Below are 16,229 nucleotides of genomic sequence, written 5' to 3' on the forward strand. Positions count from 1 at the left end.
AATTAAAAAAAAAATTTTTGCATTTTTTTTTTCAAAATTTAAAAAAAGGAAACATTTTTTCAAGAGAAAATATAAATACATGTAAAAAGGACAGGGGAATCAACGGATCAGGTTTTTGCAATTATTTGGAAAGTTCTAGGAAAAGGAAAAAAAGAGAATCGAACAGAAATAAACGAGAAAACAGGGGGAAAATCGAATTTCGGGGAACTTTTAGACTGGAAAATGAAAATTTTAGCCGAAAAATGCTTCAAAATGCGAATTTTTGGGGTCTAAATTTTACATTTTTAGTCTTAAAATGCAAATTTTCGAATTAGAACCTTAATTTTCAATTAAAAAATAAAAATCAAATTTTAAGGCCTAAAAAATTGAATTTCAACGTTTTGAGCCTGAAAAATGGCATTTTTTAAGCCACGATAATCGGCAGCTGTCTCTATAGCCCAGAATGATAGAGGAGTGTCTAGTCCATTCATTTCCCTATTGTCAGAAGGCCTTTTACAAAGGCCGATGGGCCATTCAGGCGAAAACTTAAAAAAAAATCATGACGTTTTTGAATCTTGGTAAAAAGATAGTTCCTCTGACCCTAATTATCTCGTTTCATGTTATAGCTATCAAAAAGTGGTCAATTGATAAAATGTTGTTGATATTATGATAAACATTTTATCAGTTGACAATTTTTTGATATCTTTCACAGAAACCGAGACACATTGGCTCNAGAGTTGAAAGAAAATTCTTTTCTGAAATTCAAAAAAAAAAGCCACCCACCTGGATTTTGAATTTCCCGCCAGATCCATTTCAATTGTATTAATTGGAGCCACCTGATTACCATTAGCATCTTGCTCATAAATCACATTTAAATGTGACTTTCCCAATAATTATCATAATTAAGTCAATTGAGGAAATTAAGAACATTGGAGCAAAGATAATTTGAGCCAGAATCATATTTACCGTATTCGGAGATTCAAAAAATAAAGCTCCATAACGAATCCCCCGGGTGAGAAGAGCAAAATGAATGATAATTAGGGTAATTATCTTCTTGAATTGGTCCAAATAGGCAATATCGAAATTTAGGGATTTGGTGAAAATTTGATAGTTGAAAATTGGCATTATTAGAGATGCATAGAACATGAATACGAGAATCTGAAAAAAGAAATTTCTGAAATTTTAGAAAATTAAGTTTTCATAATTTTATGATTTTTCGGAGCCGGCGGGCGAGAGGGAGAGGAAAAGGCGCGGAGTGTATACGCCCTCTCCACCATTGTCCTTCATAGTGCGCCGTGGTGTAGTGGCTGCGCGCCACGCTCCTAGCCGGCATGTCGAGGGTTCGACTTCCACCGTGGACTTTTACTTTTTAAATATTTTTTGAACCTTTTCTTCTACTTAAAACCAACTGACTCACCTCTGTCTGTCCATAAAACCAAAAAACCAGTACTCTTGGAGCAATTCCAAAACTACAGTAACCCAAAAGAGGAAAATCATAAAAACTTGATTTTTGGTCGTCTTTTTGACTTTCAACCATCCCAGAAACTTCTTCAAAACGCAATAGAACCCAAAAATGAGCAATGTAGAGCTCGAAATGAAGATGAGCAATCCACCGGCGATGAGAAAATTCAAATAGTTGATTTCGGCGAAAATTAGGTAGAAAAAGTGGACGGTGACAAGGAGGAAGACGACTATGCTGTGGAAAATGGAGTAGCAATCGGTTAGAGTGTTTTTTGAGAATCCACAGATGTCGAACATTCTGGAAAAGGATTGTAGACAAAAAATACGGAAAAATGAACCAAAAATAAGCAAAAACAGTTGATTTTAGGCCAATATACGAGGTGCTTGAAAGTGGTGGCCTAGAAATCCAAATTTTCCGAAAAACTAGTCCATGAATTAAATTTTCTGGAAAATCAAATTTTGGGGTTTCTAGAACAGGTTTGGAAATCAAAATTTAATGATTTTCAGCAAAGTTAGAACAACTTTCTGAAAATTATTTTTTCAAAAATCTGCAAATTTAAAAAAAAAAAAACATTTTTAGAAAAAAAAGGAAATTTACATATTTTCTTACTGTTACACATGTGGTTGTTATTATTTGAAAATTTGAAAAAAAATTATGTACAGGAAATTACAGGAAATTGGAAAAAACGCAATTTATGTTTGGTGAATAACTTTTGTTTTCTTTTGTAATTTCAGAAATCCAAAAAACTGACTAAAATTTTTTGGATTTGTTTGAAAATTTTTTAATAGACTGAACATGACTAAAGCTTCATTTTTGCTGTGAGCAACTTTTTTCTAGCTACCGTAGTTTTCGAGATACGCGCCTTTAAAGTTGACGCGCCTTTAAAGAGGGAATGCCCCTTGGCGCGCCCCAGACGGACGAGAGGTGGATCAACTTTAAAGGTGCATAGCTCAAAAACTACGGTAGCTATAAAAAAGCCGTTGCCTACAAAAATGTGTAAAATTGAAATTTACGCATTTCACTAGTTAACCACTATTGTGTATCTTTCATGAGAAACGAGATAATTAGTCTCAGACTTTTTGCAAATTTTCGAAAAATTAAAACCCTTTTTGTCCTTATGACCTATAATTTTTGAGAAGTTCAAAAAACTTTTTTGGTTTTCTGAAAGTAAAAAATCTCTTTTCGAGTTTATCAGAATTTTCTAGAACTTTATATCTTTTCTCCTAAATATTTGAATTAGTAAATAATTCTAGCTTTAAATGATATTTTGGCATGAAGTAATTGCGAAAATTGAACGTGGAAGTCTTAAAGGTGGGGGGTTTTTCTCGAAATTCCGTTCAAAGATGCCCCTCGAGGAGTTGAACTTGTGGAGGCAAGGATTGAGGGTGTGGCGCCGCTACCGACTGAGCCACGCGGGCAAAGAAAAAGCGCACGCCCGATTGCATACATAAAGGCGAGGACGACATCTGTACGCAGAGTGACATTTAGCGTTGTACACCGTCACGGTAGAATGCATACTCTAGCTACAAAAAAACTACGAAAAATCTCCTGTCCCCCCACCTTTAAAACTTTACAAAATACCAAAAAATTCGTCAAAAACCCATTGAAGTTGACGCGCCCTTCGTCCGCTGGCGCCTAACTGACCGCGCCAACTTTAAAGACGCGTAGCTCAAAAACTACAGTAGCTAGAAAAAAGTTGTCAACTACAAAAATGAAACTCTAGTTTAAATCAGTTGATACATAAATTTTCAGACAATTTCAGCTTTTGCTGAAATCGTTATAAAGTTCTGAAAATCCTAAACCCGGGATAATCGAATTCTTGAGAAACAAAAAAAACGCGCGTGGGAAAAACGAAAAAACGCGAGCAATGAGCTTTTCAGAGAAAGTAGATCAAGAGATCTTTATAATGAGAGAGTCTAGAGAAATCAGAGGAAAAAGGAAAATTGAAAAGAAAAGAATGTATTCTATTGGGATTAAACGGATTATTATTGTTATTTTCCTGATTATAGGTGAATAGAAATAATATAAAATGAGTATTTTTCATTTGAAAATCTTTTATTCGGAGGTTAGAGAGATTTGTATACAGTGGTGACTTCTAGAAGTTTCTGGAAAAAATTTTTCAAATAAAACTTTTGTTTGAAAAAATTATTAAGATGTAGGTAGAACATTATTATTTAAAAATTGATAAAAATTGTAGAACATTATCCGTTAACCGTATTCACTTGGCATCGAAAGTTGATAATTCCAGTGCTGAAAATTTTATTTATTTTTTCAATACAATACACAATCCACAGAAACTATTAGTTTAATAAAGAATTTATATTGTTTATTACCTGTTTAATGATGAACTGTCAAGAAAGCGCTATTATTTTTGACGGCCCGTCTTCGAGGCGCAAATCTATGCAGACGGACCGTCGGCGGCGCGCAATTCGACTGCCGACTGTTCGCTTTTCGGTAGTCCGCGCCCGGCGGTCCCCCTCTACCTGTGCAAGGCCGCGGGTCCGAGCCCGATGGGTGACTTTTAGTTTTTGAACCTTTTTTTTGAACTTTTTAAATCCTAACTCACACTCCTCTCGAAGTTATATAATCGCCATTATTTTGACATGTCAAAATGGAATAATCTTTGCCAATTCCAGGACTTGGAAGCTCTCCAATATGAGGTGTCATACCATCTGCCAGTATTCCCTGAAATTATTTTTAATTTCAAAATTTTAGTACTTTTCCAGACGCACATTCAATGAACTAGACAAAGCAACAGTTCCGGGAGTAGGAGTATAACTACATCTGATAGTAGTTTCTTTACATCCATCGGCAGTTATAGCTTCTCTGGAAAATCATTTTTTGAAAAAAAAACCTTTTAAAAAGTTATTTTCTCACTCTTTCGAAATCATACTTCCTACTGGTATCAACTCTGCTTTGGATAGATCAACTTCTGGACAAGTTGCGCAAGCTGAAATTTTACGAGAAAACATTTATTTAACATTTTTTAAAGCCTTACGTTTCACACAATCCGTAAACTCACATTGTAGTTTTGTGATGCCGGTTCTGAAAATTTGAGAATAACTAGATTTGTCTTGAATTTGTTGAGTATATAGAACAAAACTAGAGCTTCATTTTTGCAGTTCACAACTTTTTTCTAGCTATAGTAGTTTTTGAGATATACGGCTTCAAATTTGGAGCGCCTCTTTGCCTGACGCGCGCCGGACAGACGGAAGGGGTGTCAAATTTAAAGGCGCATATCTCAGAAACTACGATAGCTAAGCAAGTTTCGAAAATTATTAAAATGTGTAAAACTTGATTTCACATATTTTCGCTGTTGATAGCGTTTTTCTAGCTGCTGTAGTTATTGAGCTATGCGCCTTTAAAGTTGGGGCGCACCCTTTTAAGCGCCGACGAAGGGAGAGGCTACTTTGAAGGCGCACATCTCGAAAACTACGGTAGCTAAAAAAACTTGTTAACTACAAAAATAAAGCTCTAGTTTTGTTATGTATGCTGACGAAGTTTCAAAAATCAGGAACAAGTTTAAAGCTATTTTGAGAGTCTGAAAATCAGCCAAAAAACTTTTTTCTAAAAAATGTTTTAAAATACTTTTCAACAATGCTTTGGGTTCTAAAAAAAACAAATTTCTCTCACACTGCTCCAGAAGTGTATGTTCCATCTTCTGCACAACTTAAAGTAGCGTCTGCTTATCCACATTAGCTCTCATCCCAATAACTTCTGCTGCAGCACCCGTCATTGCCTGAAAACTTAATAATTCCAAATAGGGTTTTTTGAGTCTTTGAAAAGTTGAAAACAAGTTCAAGGCTTACGACCCCCAGGTATACTATCAGGTGGGTCTCTAGATACTGTAGTTTTTGAGGTATGCGCCTTTGAAGTTGACGCGCCCGTCGTCATTCCCCTGGGGCGCGTTTACTTTAAAGTCGCATAGCTCAAAAACTACTGTAGCTAAAAAAAGTTGCTAACTAATAAAGTGTGTAAAATGTAATTTTACATATTTTCAAAGTTTTCCAGTGTTTTCTATAATATCTCTTGTTTAAAGGCGCATAGCACAAAAACTGCGGTAGCTTGAGAAACGTTGTCAACTACAAAAATGAAACCCTGTTTTTGTTTTAAATACTGAAAATTAAAAATTTTGACAATTTCAACACTTACGAGCAGATGGAGCATTTGTTGGTGGTAAATTATCAGGTGTAGAAGTGATATAAACTTCTTCTGGTGGTATCGTTCTAACACAAGCTTCAGAAAAATAGAAGGAAATCAGAAAAATTGAGATTCGGGGAATCATTTTGACCTATAAAAAATTGGACCTAAAAATTGGTATTTGAAAAATGGAGGATGACTTTTTGTGGGCTTGAAAAAGAGGATTATATTTAGGGTTTTGCCATGAAATTTGTACGATATAAAGAACAAAAGTAGAGCTTCATTTTTGTAGTTGATAACTTTTTTCTATCTACTGTAGTTTCTGAGATGTGCGCTTTTAAAGTTTGCGCGCCTTTGTGCTTGCCGCTGGCGACCAACTTTAAAGGTGCATAGCTCAAAAACTACAGTAGCTCGAAGAAAGTTTTAAATTATTAAAATATTTAAAATAACATTCTACACATTCTCATAATTTTTTAAACTTGCTTAGCTATCGTAGTTTCTGAGATATGCGTCTTTAAATTTGACACGCCTTCCGTCTGTCCGGCGCGCGTCAGGCAAAGAGGCGCTCCAAATTTGAAGCCGCATATCTCAAAAACTACTATAGCTAGAAAAAAGTAGCGAACTACAAAAATGAAGTTCTGGTTTTGTTTTGTATACTGTGAAAATTTCAAAAAAATCGGAAAATTTCCAAGTTTCATTTTGAACTAGAGAAATGCAGAATCACATTCTGGAACAACAATTATCAAAAAGGAAATAGATAGTGATGTGAACAAGACTAGATATATTCTATCCAATATCTAGGGCACAAAACGTATCGCTTTGCACGCAAAATGTCTCGAGAAAGTGATAGCGAACTTGATAAGATCAAGAAATCGGAGAGGAAAATGAACCGCTGATGGGGGGAACGATAACACAAATTTTGAATTGTATTCTTGTTTAGAACATAAATTTGAATTCATTTTACACCAAAAGATGACCTAAAATGTCAAATTATAGGACTGAAACACCACAAAATTGGCTAGCCTAGACGTTTTGAGTATTTGGAAAATATTCAATTTTTGAATCTTTACGAAAGTAGGAAAAACTTCCTGAATGATATTGAAATTTAGAGTTCAAAATTAAACAAAAACTGAGCTTCCTTTTTGTAGTTGACAATTTTTTTCTAGCTACCGTAATTTTCGAGCCATGCGCCTTCAAAGTAGGAGCGCCCCTTTTCGGCACCCCGTTGCCCTGGCGAGGGAGGCGCGCCAACTTTAAAGGCGCATAGCTCAAAATCTACGATAGCTAGAAAAATGAATTAATAAAAAAAACAAAGCACTAGTACCAAGCCTCATTTTTGCAGTTGACAACTTTTTTCTAATTGTCGTAGTTTTCGAGCTATGCACCTTTAAAGTTGGCGCGCCCTTCGTCCGCCGACGATTAATAGGGCGTGTAAACTTTAAAGACGCATATCTCAAAAACCGGAAAAGCTAGAAAAAAGTTATCAACTACAAAAATGAAGCTCTAGTTTTGTTTGCTAAAGTCTAAAAGTTTCAGACGTTTTCAGGAATGTTCGAATTACTCAAATTTGGAAAAAAAATGGGGCAAAAAAATTCAAAAATCAAAAAGTTTATTATAGAAAAGTTTTTACAAAGAGAAGAAAAAAAAAGAACAACACAACTGAATTGAGATGAATTTAAAAAAATATATAATTATTTTAATTATGGACAACCACTGAAGTCACAATACAGTCGAGTGATATCCGCGCTGAAATTAAAGAAATATTATAATTTTCAAAATGAAAAGTGTTTTTTTTTCTAAAATTTTCTTTGTCAACTCACAAAAATACAGAAGCGTATTTTTCATTTTCCTGACAAGCCAATTCCCAAGTTAGCTTGTTAACATTAGTTTGAGTGTCCAGAGTCTCAGTACTTCCCGGAAGGTCGGCCTGGAAATTAAAAAAAAATAAAATTAATTTTAAAAATATTGTAAACTCACTCTAAGCACAATCGAAGCACAAGATCCCATGTTATCCGTTTCACATGTTATTGTTGTGATTTTGCAAAGATCTTCTCTGTCTCTGGAATTTCAGAAAAATTCAAATTTCAAAAAAATTGCTTTCCAGAATTTTCTCAAAAAGCTCACATATAACTGAAAGTGGTACCTCCTGGCATTGTTGGTTTGATTGCTTCAATGTCACAGTTGAAACAAGCTTAAAAATCAAACTTTGGAAAATTTAAAAATTTCACTTTTTTGATCCCAAAATTTATTTAAGAGCCCAATTTCTAAAACTCTGAAAACTGTTTTTTGGAAATTGCAGCTAGTTTTAAACAAAAAAAAGTTGGGTTAAAATCAACAAGGGCTTCATGTTTGCAGTTGTCAACTTTTCTCTAGATACTGTAGTTTTTGAGGTATGCGCCTTTGAAGTTGACGCGCCCGTCGTCATTCCCCTGGGGCGCGTTTACTTTAAAGACGCATAGCTCAAAAACTACTGTAGCTAAAAAAAAGTTGCTAACTAATAAAATGTGTAAAATGTAATTTTACATATTTTCAAAGTTTTCCAGTGTTTTCTATAATATCTCTTGTTTAAAGGCGCATAGCACAAAAACTGCGGTAGCTTGAGAAACGTTGTCAACTACATGAATGCTAGTGAACGTAACCTCCTTTATGGTCTCTCCTCTCTAGAACACAGGCGACAAACAATTGATAAAAAACTGATATCTAAAATAATGTTAGGAAAAGTGGGTCTAAACCAGAATGACTTTTTCCAAGTGTCCACAAATAATCGAACAAGATCAAAATCAAGGTACAAATGGAAAAGAGCTAAAACAAAAATTAGGCAACAATTTTTCGTCAATAGGGCGCTTAGTAAAATGATTTAGTTACTGCTGAGCAATTGCTCAATTTTCTGGCCCTACTCTCTGTCCTCTATTCTATGTATTATTCTATGTTCATTTATGCTTGACATGTCTTATTCTCCTCTCCCTATTTCTTTTTAATGTTCACTCTAGTTCTAGTTCATTCTATTATTTTACATTTCCTATCACTAGAATTCATTATTTATCCATTTGGAATCTGATTATCATGTATTTTAATGTTTTTTTCCTTTTTTTCCACGATTCTTGCAATCGTAAATAAATAAATAAATAAATGAAACCCTGTTTTTGTTTTAAATACTGAAAATTAAAAGTTTTGACAATTTCAACACTTACGAGCAGATGGAGCATTTGTTGTTGGAGGGTTTTCCGGATTTTCGGGATCCTCTATAATTGGTCCTTGCGTAACTACCGGCACTATCGGAATAGGTGGACCAGGAAAATTATCAGGTGTAGAAGTGATATAAACTTCTTCAGGGGGTATAGTTCTAACACAAGACTCAATTAGGGGTACTTGAAGGGTAATTATTACAGTTAATGATTGGAAAAGCATAATTACGTAGCAAATGAGGCAAAAAAAGAACAATTTGTGATAAGAAAATGGGTGTGGATGAAACAAAATGTTACATAACGAATTCGCCAAAAAAACCTGCTTTTTTGGGATCAATTTCGTGTCTGTTTCCTTGTGACTACGATTTTTGGTCATAGACACTAAGAAGAAAATCTGGAGATTTGTGTCTATTTGGACTCAAAACGACCAAAAAATCAATTCTGGGAGGTCCGAAAACTTAAAAAAATCGCTTTTCCTCGAGTTTTTGAAAAAATGCACAGATGGCTCAGTGGGGTTTTCCATTATTTTACTACCAATCTGACGATCCGGGTGCGATTCCACTCGGTGGAAAAATCGTTTTGCTTCGTTTTCCAGAGCATTTTCGGAGCGTTTGAGAACATTCTAGATGTCAAAAATCGGAATTTTCAAAAAAAAAAAATTAAAAGATCACAGATTTTCAGAAAACCCAGAAATCCAAATACATAGATTTTCAGACCAAATTTTTTTTTGAGCTACCTTTTTTTTTGATCTACCATCATTATTAAGTTCAATAGTTATTAGTGGAGGTACCTGTTTTTTTTTGATTTTCATCATTTTTGATTTTTAAGTATTTTTAGTTTCAACAATTTCTAAAATTTCCAGAAAATGAGCAATCCACCAATCACAATGTACCAACGACATATTCTAGCTCAACTGATAGAATCTGGACTTTCAAATGATCAAATAATCAATCAATATCGTTTGATCTACGCTCGCAACCAAGAATTTCTGAAGACGTGGACGTCTTCTGAATCATCTGAATCCTCAAAAATGTCTTCTGGAGATTTTGTGACGACATCTTCCAGAATTCCAGAACCTCCACCGAAAATTCCAGTGATTTTCCGGAAAATCGATAATTATGATGAAAATTATGATCCACGAAGACTGGGAATATTGTTGAATTTGAGCAAAAAGAATCTGGGAGAACATGTGAGGAAATGGAAAATTGCTATAAATTTGACAACCGCAGAATTGGCTGGAAGAGTTGGTAGGTTGAACTTTTTCGAATTTTTTCAAATTTTTTTAAAAATTGGATTTTTTGAAATTTTCGATTTTTGACATCTAGAAACTTCTAGAATTGCCTTAAATGCTCTAAAAAAGTAGCAAAACCTTTTGCCGCCAAGAGGAATCGAACCTGGGTCGTCAGATTGGTAGTGGAAATTTCGGAAAATCCCACTGAGCCATTTGTGCATTTTCGGAAAAATCGCTCAAAAACACAAAAAAAAGAAATCTTGAGTGCTAGAAACTATTTTTATCATTTTTTCCGAGAAATTTGAATCTAGAATAGGTATTTCCATCGAGTTCGGAAAAAAAAACTTTTTTTCAAAAATTAGGATTTTTTGAAATTTTCGATTTTTGACATCTAGAAACTTCTAGAATAGCCTTAAATGCTTTAAAAAGGAAGAAAAAAAAGGTTTGCCGCTTAGTGGAATTGAACCTGTGTAGTCAAATTGGTAGTGGAAATGTTGAAATATCCCACTGAGCCATTTGTGCGTTTTCTGGAAAATCGCTCAAAAACACTGGAAAACGGAAATTTCAGAGTTAGAAATTAGTTTTATGGCCTTTTTTGAGTAATTTTGATCTAGAAGTTATACTTTCATCAAGTTTCGATGAAAAACATTTTTTTGGAATTTTTTTTAATTTTCAGGTGTCTGCACTACGACAATCAGCCGATTTATGCAAGGATCCGACCGAATTTCTGTTCAAATGGAGCGAAAAATTTTAATTGGCTGCATGAGAATCCAGGATCATTATGATTTTTTAAAGGTAATTCACCGTAAACACTCTAATAGAACGCCACCCATATCGTCAAATTCGAGCGTACATATGTATCTCATTTTCTGTAAGAGATAGCAAAAAGTGGTCAACTGATAAAATGTTGCTGATATCGTGATTAACATTTTATTAGTCGATAACTTACCCTTTACTTTGAGCTTACATATCTCACTTCTTTTGAAAGATATCAAAAAGTTGTCGACTGATAAAATGTTTATCATGATATCAGCAACATTTTATCAATTGACCATTTTTTGAAATCTATTACAGAAAATGAGATACATGGGCTCAAAGTGAACGGTCCGGGTGGCGTTCTATCAAAGTGTTTACGGTATTTTTTGGAAAAAGTTTTTTGGAAAAACTTTTGAATTTTTTCAAAAAAAAACCTATAATTTCAGCACCAACGCCGCCGTCTACAGTACCTCCAACGCCTTCAAATTGGCAATTAATTGAATTGATTAATTGGATATTTAAGTATACATTTTTTGCATGTTTCATTTTTTGGGAAATTTTTAATAAATTTGTTTGTAGTTTGTAGTCTTTGTAGTTTGCCCTTGCTTTTTATACTATGATTTCATTTAGGGGTTACCTGAAATTATATATTACATATAAAATTTTCTGTTCTCAGAAAAATAAAAACTTGGGGGGAGAAAAATAAAAAATACTAATTATTTTTAGGCCCCCAGGTGGTTTTGGTTGCCCCTGGCAACCGTTTTAAAAACAGAAGCAGAGAAAACTTGAGATTTCTTCTGATATATACAACTTTCTTTTTTTTCTTTTTACTTTTTGCTTTTTTTAGAAACAAAAAAAATATATATATATATATCTACCGTAAACACTCTAATAGAACGCCACCCAAATCGCCCACTTTGGAGCCCATGTATCTCATTTTCTGTGAGAGATTTCAAAAAATGGTCAACTGATAAAATGTTGCTGATATTATGATAAACATTTTATCAGTTGACAACTTTTTGATATCTTTCAAAAGAAGTGAGATATGTAAGCTCAAAGTGAAAGGTCCGGGTGGCGTGTATATTAGAGTGTTTACGGTATATATATACAGGGTGGCTGAAAAGTATTGAGACTTTGTTTAGACTCAATTTCTTGAAAACAGAAAACCTGATGACTATGACTGCTAGTTTTTGCGAATAATGATTATTTTTCTAGTTTACATTTAGAAGGAAAACCTTGAATACCTTAGTTTTACCTAGTTAGAACATCAAATGTGATGTAGAAATATGAGCGACTCGCCGCACCTTGTTTTTAGTACTTCATGATGTAACCGCAGATTGAACAAAGGTTGAAAGTTCATGCTTTCAATATAGTTGGAAGAACTCTTCTAGATAATGCTCCTAAAATTTTAGATACCTCGATAACCTCTATTTATAGATATGAGTGATATCATGCAACCGACCAAATGACTCAAAAATGGCTCAAATTTTCAATGTTCCAGTTCAAACAGATAGAGTCAACAAAATGTTTTGAAACTTCTCAAATTATCATTTGTGCACATTTGAACAATTTGACAGTGAAAATCTTTCAAGCGATCCGGGTTTTTATCAAGATATGCCCTTTCGAAAAAAGCTCATTTAGTACTGCGCGGCGAGGCAAAAGTTGAGTTTGCGGTAATGCTCCTGCGGCCTACAAAATGACTTCAAATTGAAAATGAAAGTGTTTGAGACATCAATCGAGAGATGCACTATGCATTCCATGTCTTTAAAGCTAAATTGGACTTGACCTTTTGACACAGTAAATGGTCAAAGATGACCAATTTTGTACTGAAAAAGTAGTCAAATTCAATCAAACTGGAATTGTGATCTTGTTACCAAAAGTAGATACATCTAGTCATCAAAAAATCTTTAGAAGTCTTCCAGTTATCCAAAAACATCAATATTTCTAGAAGGAACCGGCTCGCGCCATTCCAGTGACTCCTTGAAAGTAGTCTCAATACTTTTCAGCCACCCTGTATATATAATTTTTGAGCTCTAAAAAAATGAGCAGCAGTGATAGTGAGGAAGAGTGGGAAACAAGTCGTAGACGAGGCGGCAAAAATCAGTCGGAAAAAAAGAAGAAGTGAGTTAAAAATTCAAAATTTTCGAAAGAAATGTTTATTTTTTGAAAATTATTTTTGTTTGGAATTTTTCAAAAACCCTCAAAAACTGGGCAAAATTGATATAAAACAGCTTGAAATGCTCTAAAAAAGTAGCAAAAAAATTTTGCCCGCCGAGAGGAATCGAACCCGGGTTGTCAGATTGGTAGCGGAAATGGTGAAAAATCCCACTGAGCCATTTGTGCATTTTTTGGAAAATCGCTTAAAAACACTGGAAAAATGAATTTTTCAGAGTTGGAAACTATTTTCATCATTTTTCCTGAAAAATTTTGTCATAGAAATTATTTTTTCATCAAATTTCGAAAAAATTATTTTTTCGAAAATTTCTCAAAAATTATGATTTTTGGAAATTTCGATTTTTGACATCTTTGACATGTTTTGGAACGCTTTGAAAAAATTCTAAAAACGAAGAAAAAAATTTCTGCACCGAATGGAATCGAACCCCGGTGTTCAGAGTGGTAGTGAAAATCCCGCTGAGCCATCTGTCCTTTTTTTTCAAAAACTCCAGGAAACGGATTTTTAGGCGTTTTCTAGCATTGTTTTAGAGGGTTTTGATTTTTATCGTATAAAAATTGTACTTATTCCCTGAAATCCAAAAAAAAATTGAAAAAAAAATGTTTAAGCAAATAAGCTTTTTTTTCAGACCCACCAAATCCTCAAAAATGCACAAATCTCGGTCCAGAAGTCCTATAACTCGTCGGGAATCTCCAAAATCCCGAGAAAGTCGATCATCAAGTCGTGGAACGTTTGATGGAATCGAGTATCTTATTTTTTTGAAAAAAATTATTATAATTTAAGTATCTTAATTATCCAATTATCCAATTATCAATTATTTTCAGCCATTACCATATTTTTTATGACTCAAAACCTCACTTTAAGTTTTAAGTTTTAGTCTTAGTTTTATCTTATTTATTTATATGTCAACTCTCCTGGCGGACATTTCGACAAACAGACACACATACCGTAAAAAAGACCCAACCTTTGACTCAATTTATCTCGGTTCCTGTTAAAGATATCAAAAAGTAGTCAACTAAGAAAATATTGCTGATATTATGATAAACATTTTATCACTTGACCACTTTTTGATATCTTTTACAAGAAAGGAGATATATGAGCTCAAAGTTTAGTGGCAAGTTTGGCGGCTTCAGTATCCTTTTCCCCTTTTTTGTCGTCCAAAACATCTGATTTTTTTAGTGATCCATCTCCACCATCAGCTGTTCTCCGACGGTCCAGTTCTCCACCATATTTTTCATGTGGACAGTGTCGTCGGACGTTTGATACGGTTCGAGAAATTTCCGAGCACGAGATCCGAGACCACGAGTCGCAGATTGTTTGTTTTCATTGTGAGAAGGTTAGTTCGAAAGGAATTGAGATGGTTTTGATTTTAAAATGTAGATCTTGAAAAGAGCTACAAAATGATAGAAAACAAAAATAGATTCCCTTTTTTCAAAGTAGCAATCTAGCATGTTAAAAGCCAGATACCCTTTGTTGCCTAAATGAATCTAGTGCCAGGTTCAGAATTTTGATCATAACTTGCTCTAAGAGCAAAAACTATTTCTCAAAAATATACCAAAATGTAGATCTTGCAAAGAGCTACAAAATCATGTACAACAGTAGTAAATTTCACATTTTCGAAGTAATATTCTAACCTGCTGAAGTCTGGCTTCCTTCTTTTGCTCGAATGAATCTAGTGTCTGGTCCAGAGTTTTGGCCATAACTTGCTTTGAAAGCGAAATCTTGTTTTGTGAGTTATATTAAAATGAAGGTCTTAAGAAAAGCTACAAAATGATATAAGAGTCGATCTATAAAATTCTGAAATTCCCGTGCAAAGAGTCAGGTAAATTTGTAGACAGACTTCAATCACATCTCGTTCAGTGCCTCTGGAGTTGTTGGTTTTGTAGAAATCTTAGCAGAAGTGTTTCAAATTTTCTCAAATTGAGTTTTATATTATTTTGAAGATCTCTTCAAGACCTTCATTGTGGTATATTTTCAAAAATAGGCTTTCGCTTTGAAGCAAGTTATGACCGAAATTCTGAACCAGCCTCTGGAAACAATAGCCCAAAAAAGGTTCTTGGATTATTTCAAGCTTAGTGATGGAATTTTATATAATTTTTATAATTTTGTAGCTCCTTTCAAGACCTACATTTTGGTATAACTTCAATTTCAAATATCCTTTTCAGAAATCAATCACAGTGGATCATCTAGCGAGTCACACGAAGCACCGTCATCCTCCAAAGCCAGTAATGTGTGCCTATTGTCAAGAACCATTTGGAAAAAGTGCCGAATTAATGACGAATTCGGACTGGAAACAATTCAGAGATCACATCGAAAGAGAGGCGATTCGAAAACGCATGTACCGATATGGTACCACTCCCGATACTACCAGTGGACAGGCATTGAGAGGTGTGGGGGCGTGTCCACATGGACCACCTGTCAAGTGCAGGTGATTATGAATAGAAAATTTGAAATCAACTTGTTTTGAGCTTCCAAATGAGTATAAACACGACTATGTTTGAACAAAACGTAACGCGAGTAGGCAAATGCGCTCTATTGATAATTTTTATACAAACCACTGTACCCTCGTTCATTTTGATGCTAGCAGAATGAAACTTGCACCAAAAATCTTAGAATTTTATGAGCTTTAAAAAAATACAAGTTCCAGAAACTTTCCTCAATGCCCTGGCTACAAATGCATCTATTCTCACAACCTATGCCGCTATGCGTCCACATGCAACAAGACCACGTGTCCCTTCGACCATCCGGACCGCCCGCGGACCTGCATGAACTGTATCAGTGATATGAGAATCAGAAGGAATTGAGAAATCTTTTTATATTTTGGACTACATATTCATTTATTTGGAGAAGATAAAACATATTTATTTGGAAGACAGGTTTCCAGTGTCCTCGGATTTTATAAACGGCCCATTTGGCTGGCCAATTCCATTATAACAAAGCCCACAGATACAAGTTGGAGAGTCCGAGTTGGTTGAAGATCGGCAAGAACCCATTAGACAGTTCTGAAAGTTTGTTAATTGCCTAATAATCGAAATAAGCGGAAAATTTGCTTCATTTCGCAGTTGACAACTTTTTTCTAGCTACCGTATTTATCTCGTTTGCTGTAAAAGATATCGAAGTATTGTCAACTGATAAAATGTTTGTGATGTTATGATAAAAATTTTATAACTCTTGCTATGAAAACCCGAGAAAATCAAACATATTTGTCCTAAATTAAAATTAATCATAATCGAATTATAGTTATAATTTTGAATGCCATACGAAATGTTTGAGTTCTTCAGGATACATCTTCTGTTGCACCGA

At 34.4% G+C, this 16,229-nt stretch overlaps 5 protein-coding genes across 5 annotated transcripts in view; 2 read left to right on the top strand and 3 right to left on the bottom strand.

Annotated features, from left to right (window-relative positions):
• The window catches only part of CBG15689, a gene marked incomplete at both ends in the record, with an annotated part of 3,141 nt that extends 1,404 nt beyond the window's left edge, over positions 1-1,737 (bottom strand). Inside the window, one exon of the mRNA XM_045243362.1 lies at positions 1,397-1,737. Within this exon, the coding sequence (XP_045095766.1) occupies positions 1,397-1,737 (341 nt within the window). The remainder of the gene's footprint in view (positions 1-1,396) is intronic.
• Positions 1,738-3,536: 1,799 nt separating this feature from the next.
• On the bottom strand, positions 3,537-5,726 carry CBG15690 (the record flags this gene model as incomplete). The annotated part of the gene is made up of 5 exons (XM_045243363.1): positions 3,537-3,546; positions 4,008-4,126; positions 4,174-4,267; positions 4,319-4,391; positions 5,594-5,726. The coding sequence occupies 5 exons, from the start codon at positions 5,724-5,726 to the stop codon at positions 3,537-3,539; spliced, it is 429 nt and encodes a 142-aa protein (XP_045095767.1).
• A 1,574-nt stretch (positions 5,727-7,300) lies between these two features.
• CBG25807 lies at positions 7,301-8,989 on the bottom strand (the record flags this gene model as incomplete). Its single annotated transcript, XM_045243364.1, has 4 exons — positions 7,301-7,327; positions 7,559-7,640; positions 7,706-7,772; positions 8,773-8,989. The coding sequence occupies 4 exons, from the start codon at positions 8,987-8,989 to the stop codon at positions 7,301-7,303; spliced, it is 393 nt and encodes a 130-aa protein (XP_045099740.1).
• Positions 8,990-9,631: 642 nt separating this feature from the next.
• On the top strand, positions 9,632-11,250 carry CBG25808 (the record flags this gene model as incomplete). The annotated part of the gene is made up of 2 exons (XM_045243365.1): positions 9,632-9,955; positions 11,200-11,250. 2 exons carry the CDS (start codon positions 9,632-9,634, stop codon positions 11,248-11,250), a joined length of 375 nt encoding a protein of 124 aa, XP_045099741.1.
• A 2,323-nt stretch (positions 11,251-13,573) lies between these two features.
• CBG15693 lies at positions 13,574-15,695 on the top strand (the record flags this gene model as incomplete). Its single annotated transcript, XM_002640763.1, has 4 exons — positions 13,574-13,671; positions 14,106-14,262; positions 15,092-15,314; positions 15,574-15,695. 4 exons carry the CDS (start codon positions 13,574-13,576, stop codon positions 15,693-15,695), a joined length of 600 nt encoding a protein of 199 aa, XP_002640809.1.
• Between the last annotated feature and the right edge of the window lie 534 nt (positions 15,696-16,229).

This window comes from Caenorhabditis briggsae (genome assembly GCF_000004555.2).
Source record: "Caenorhabditis briggsae complete genome, chrIII, whole genome shotgun sequence".
NCBI lineage: Eukaryota > Metazoa > Nematoda > Chromadorea > Rhabditida > Rhabditidae > Caenorhabditis > Caenorhabditis briggsae.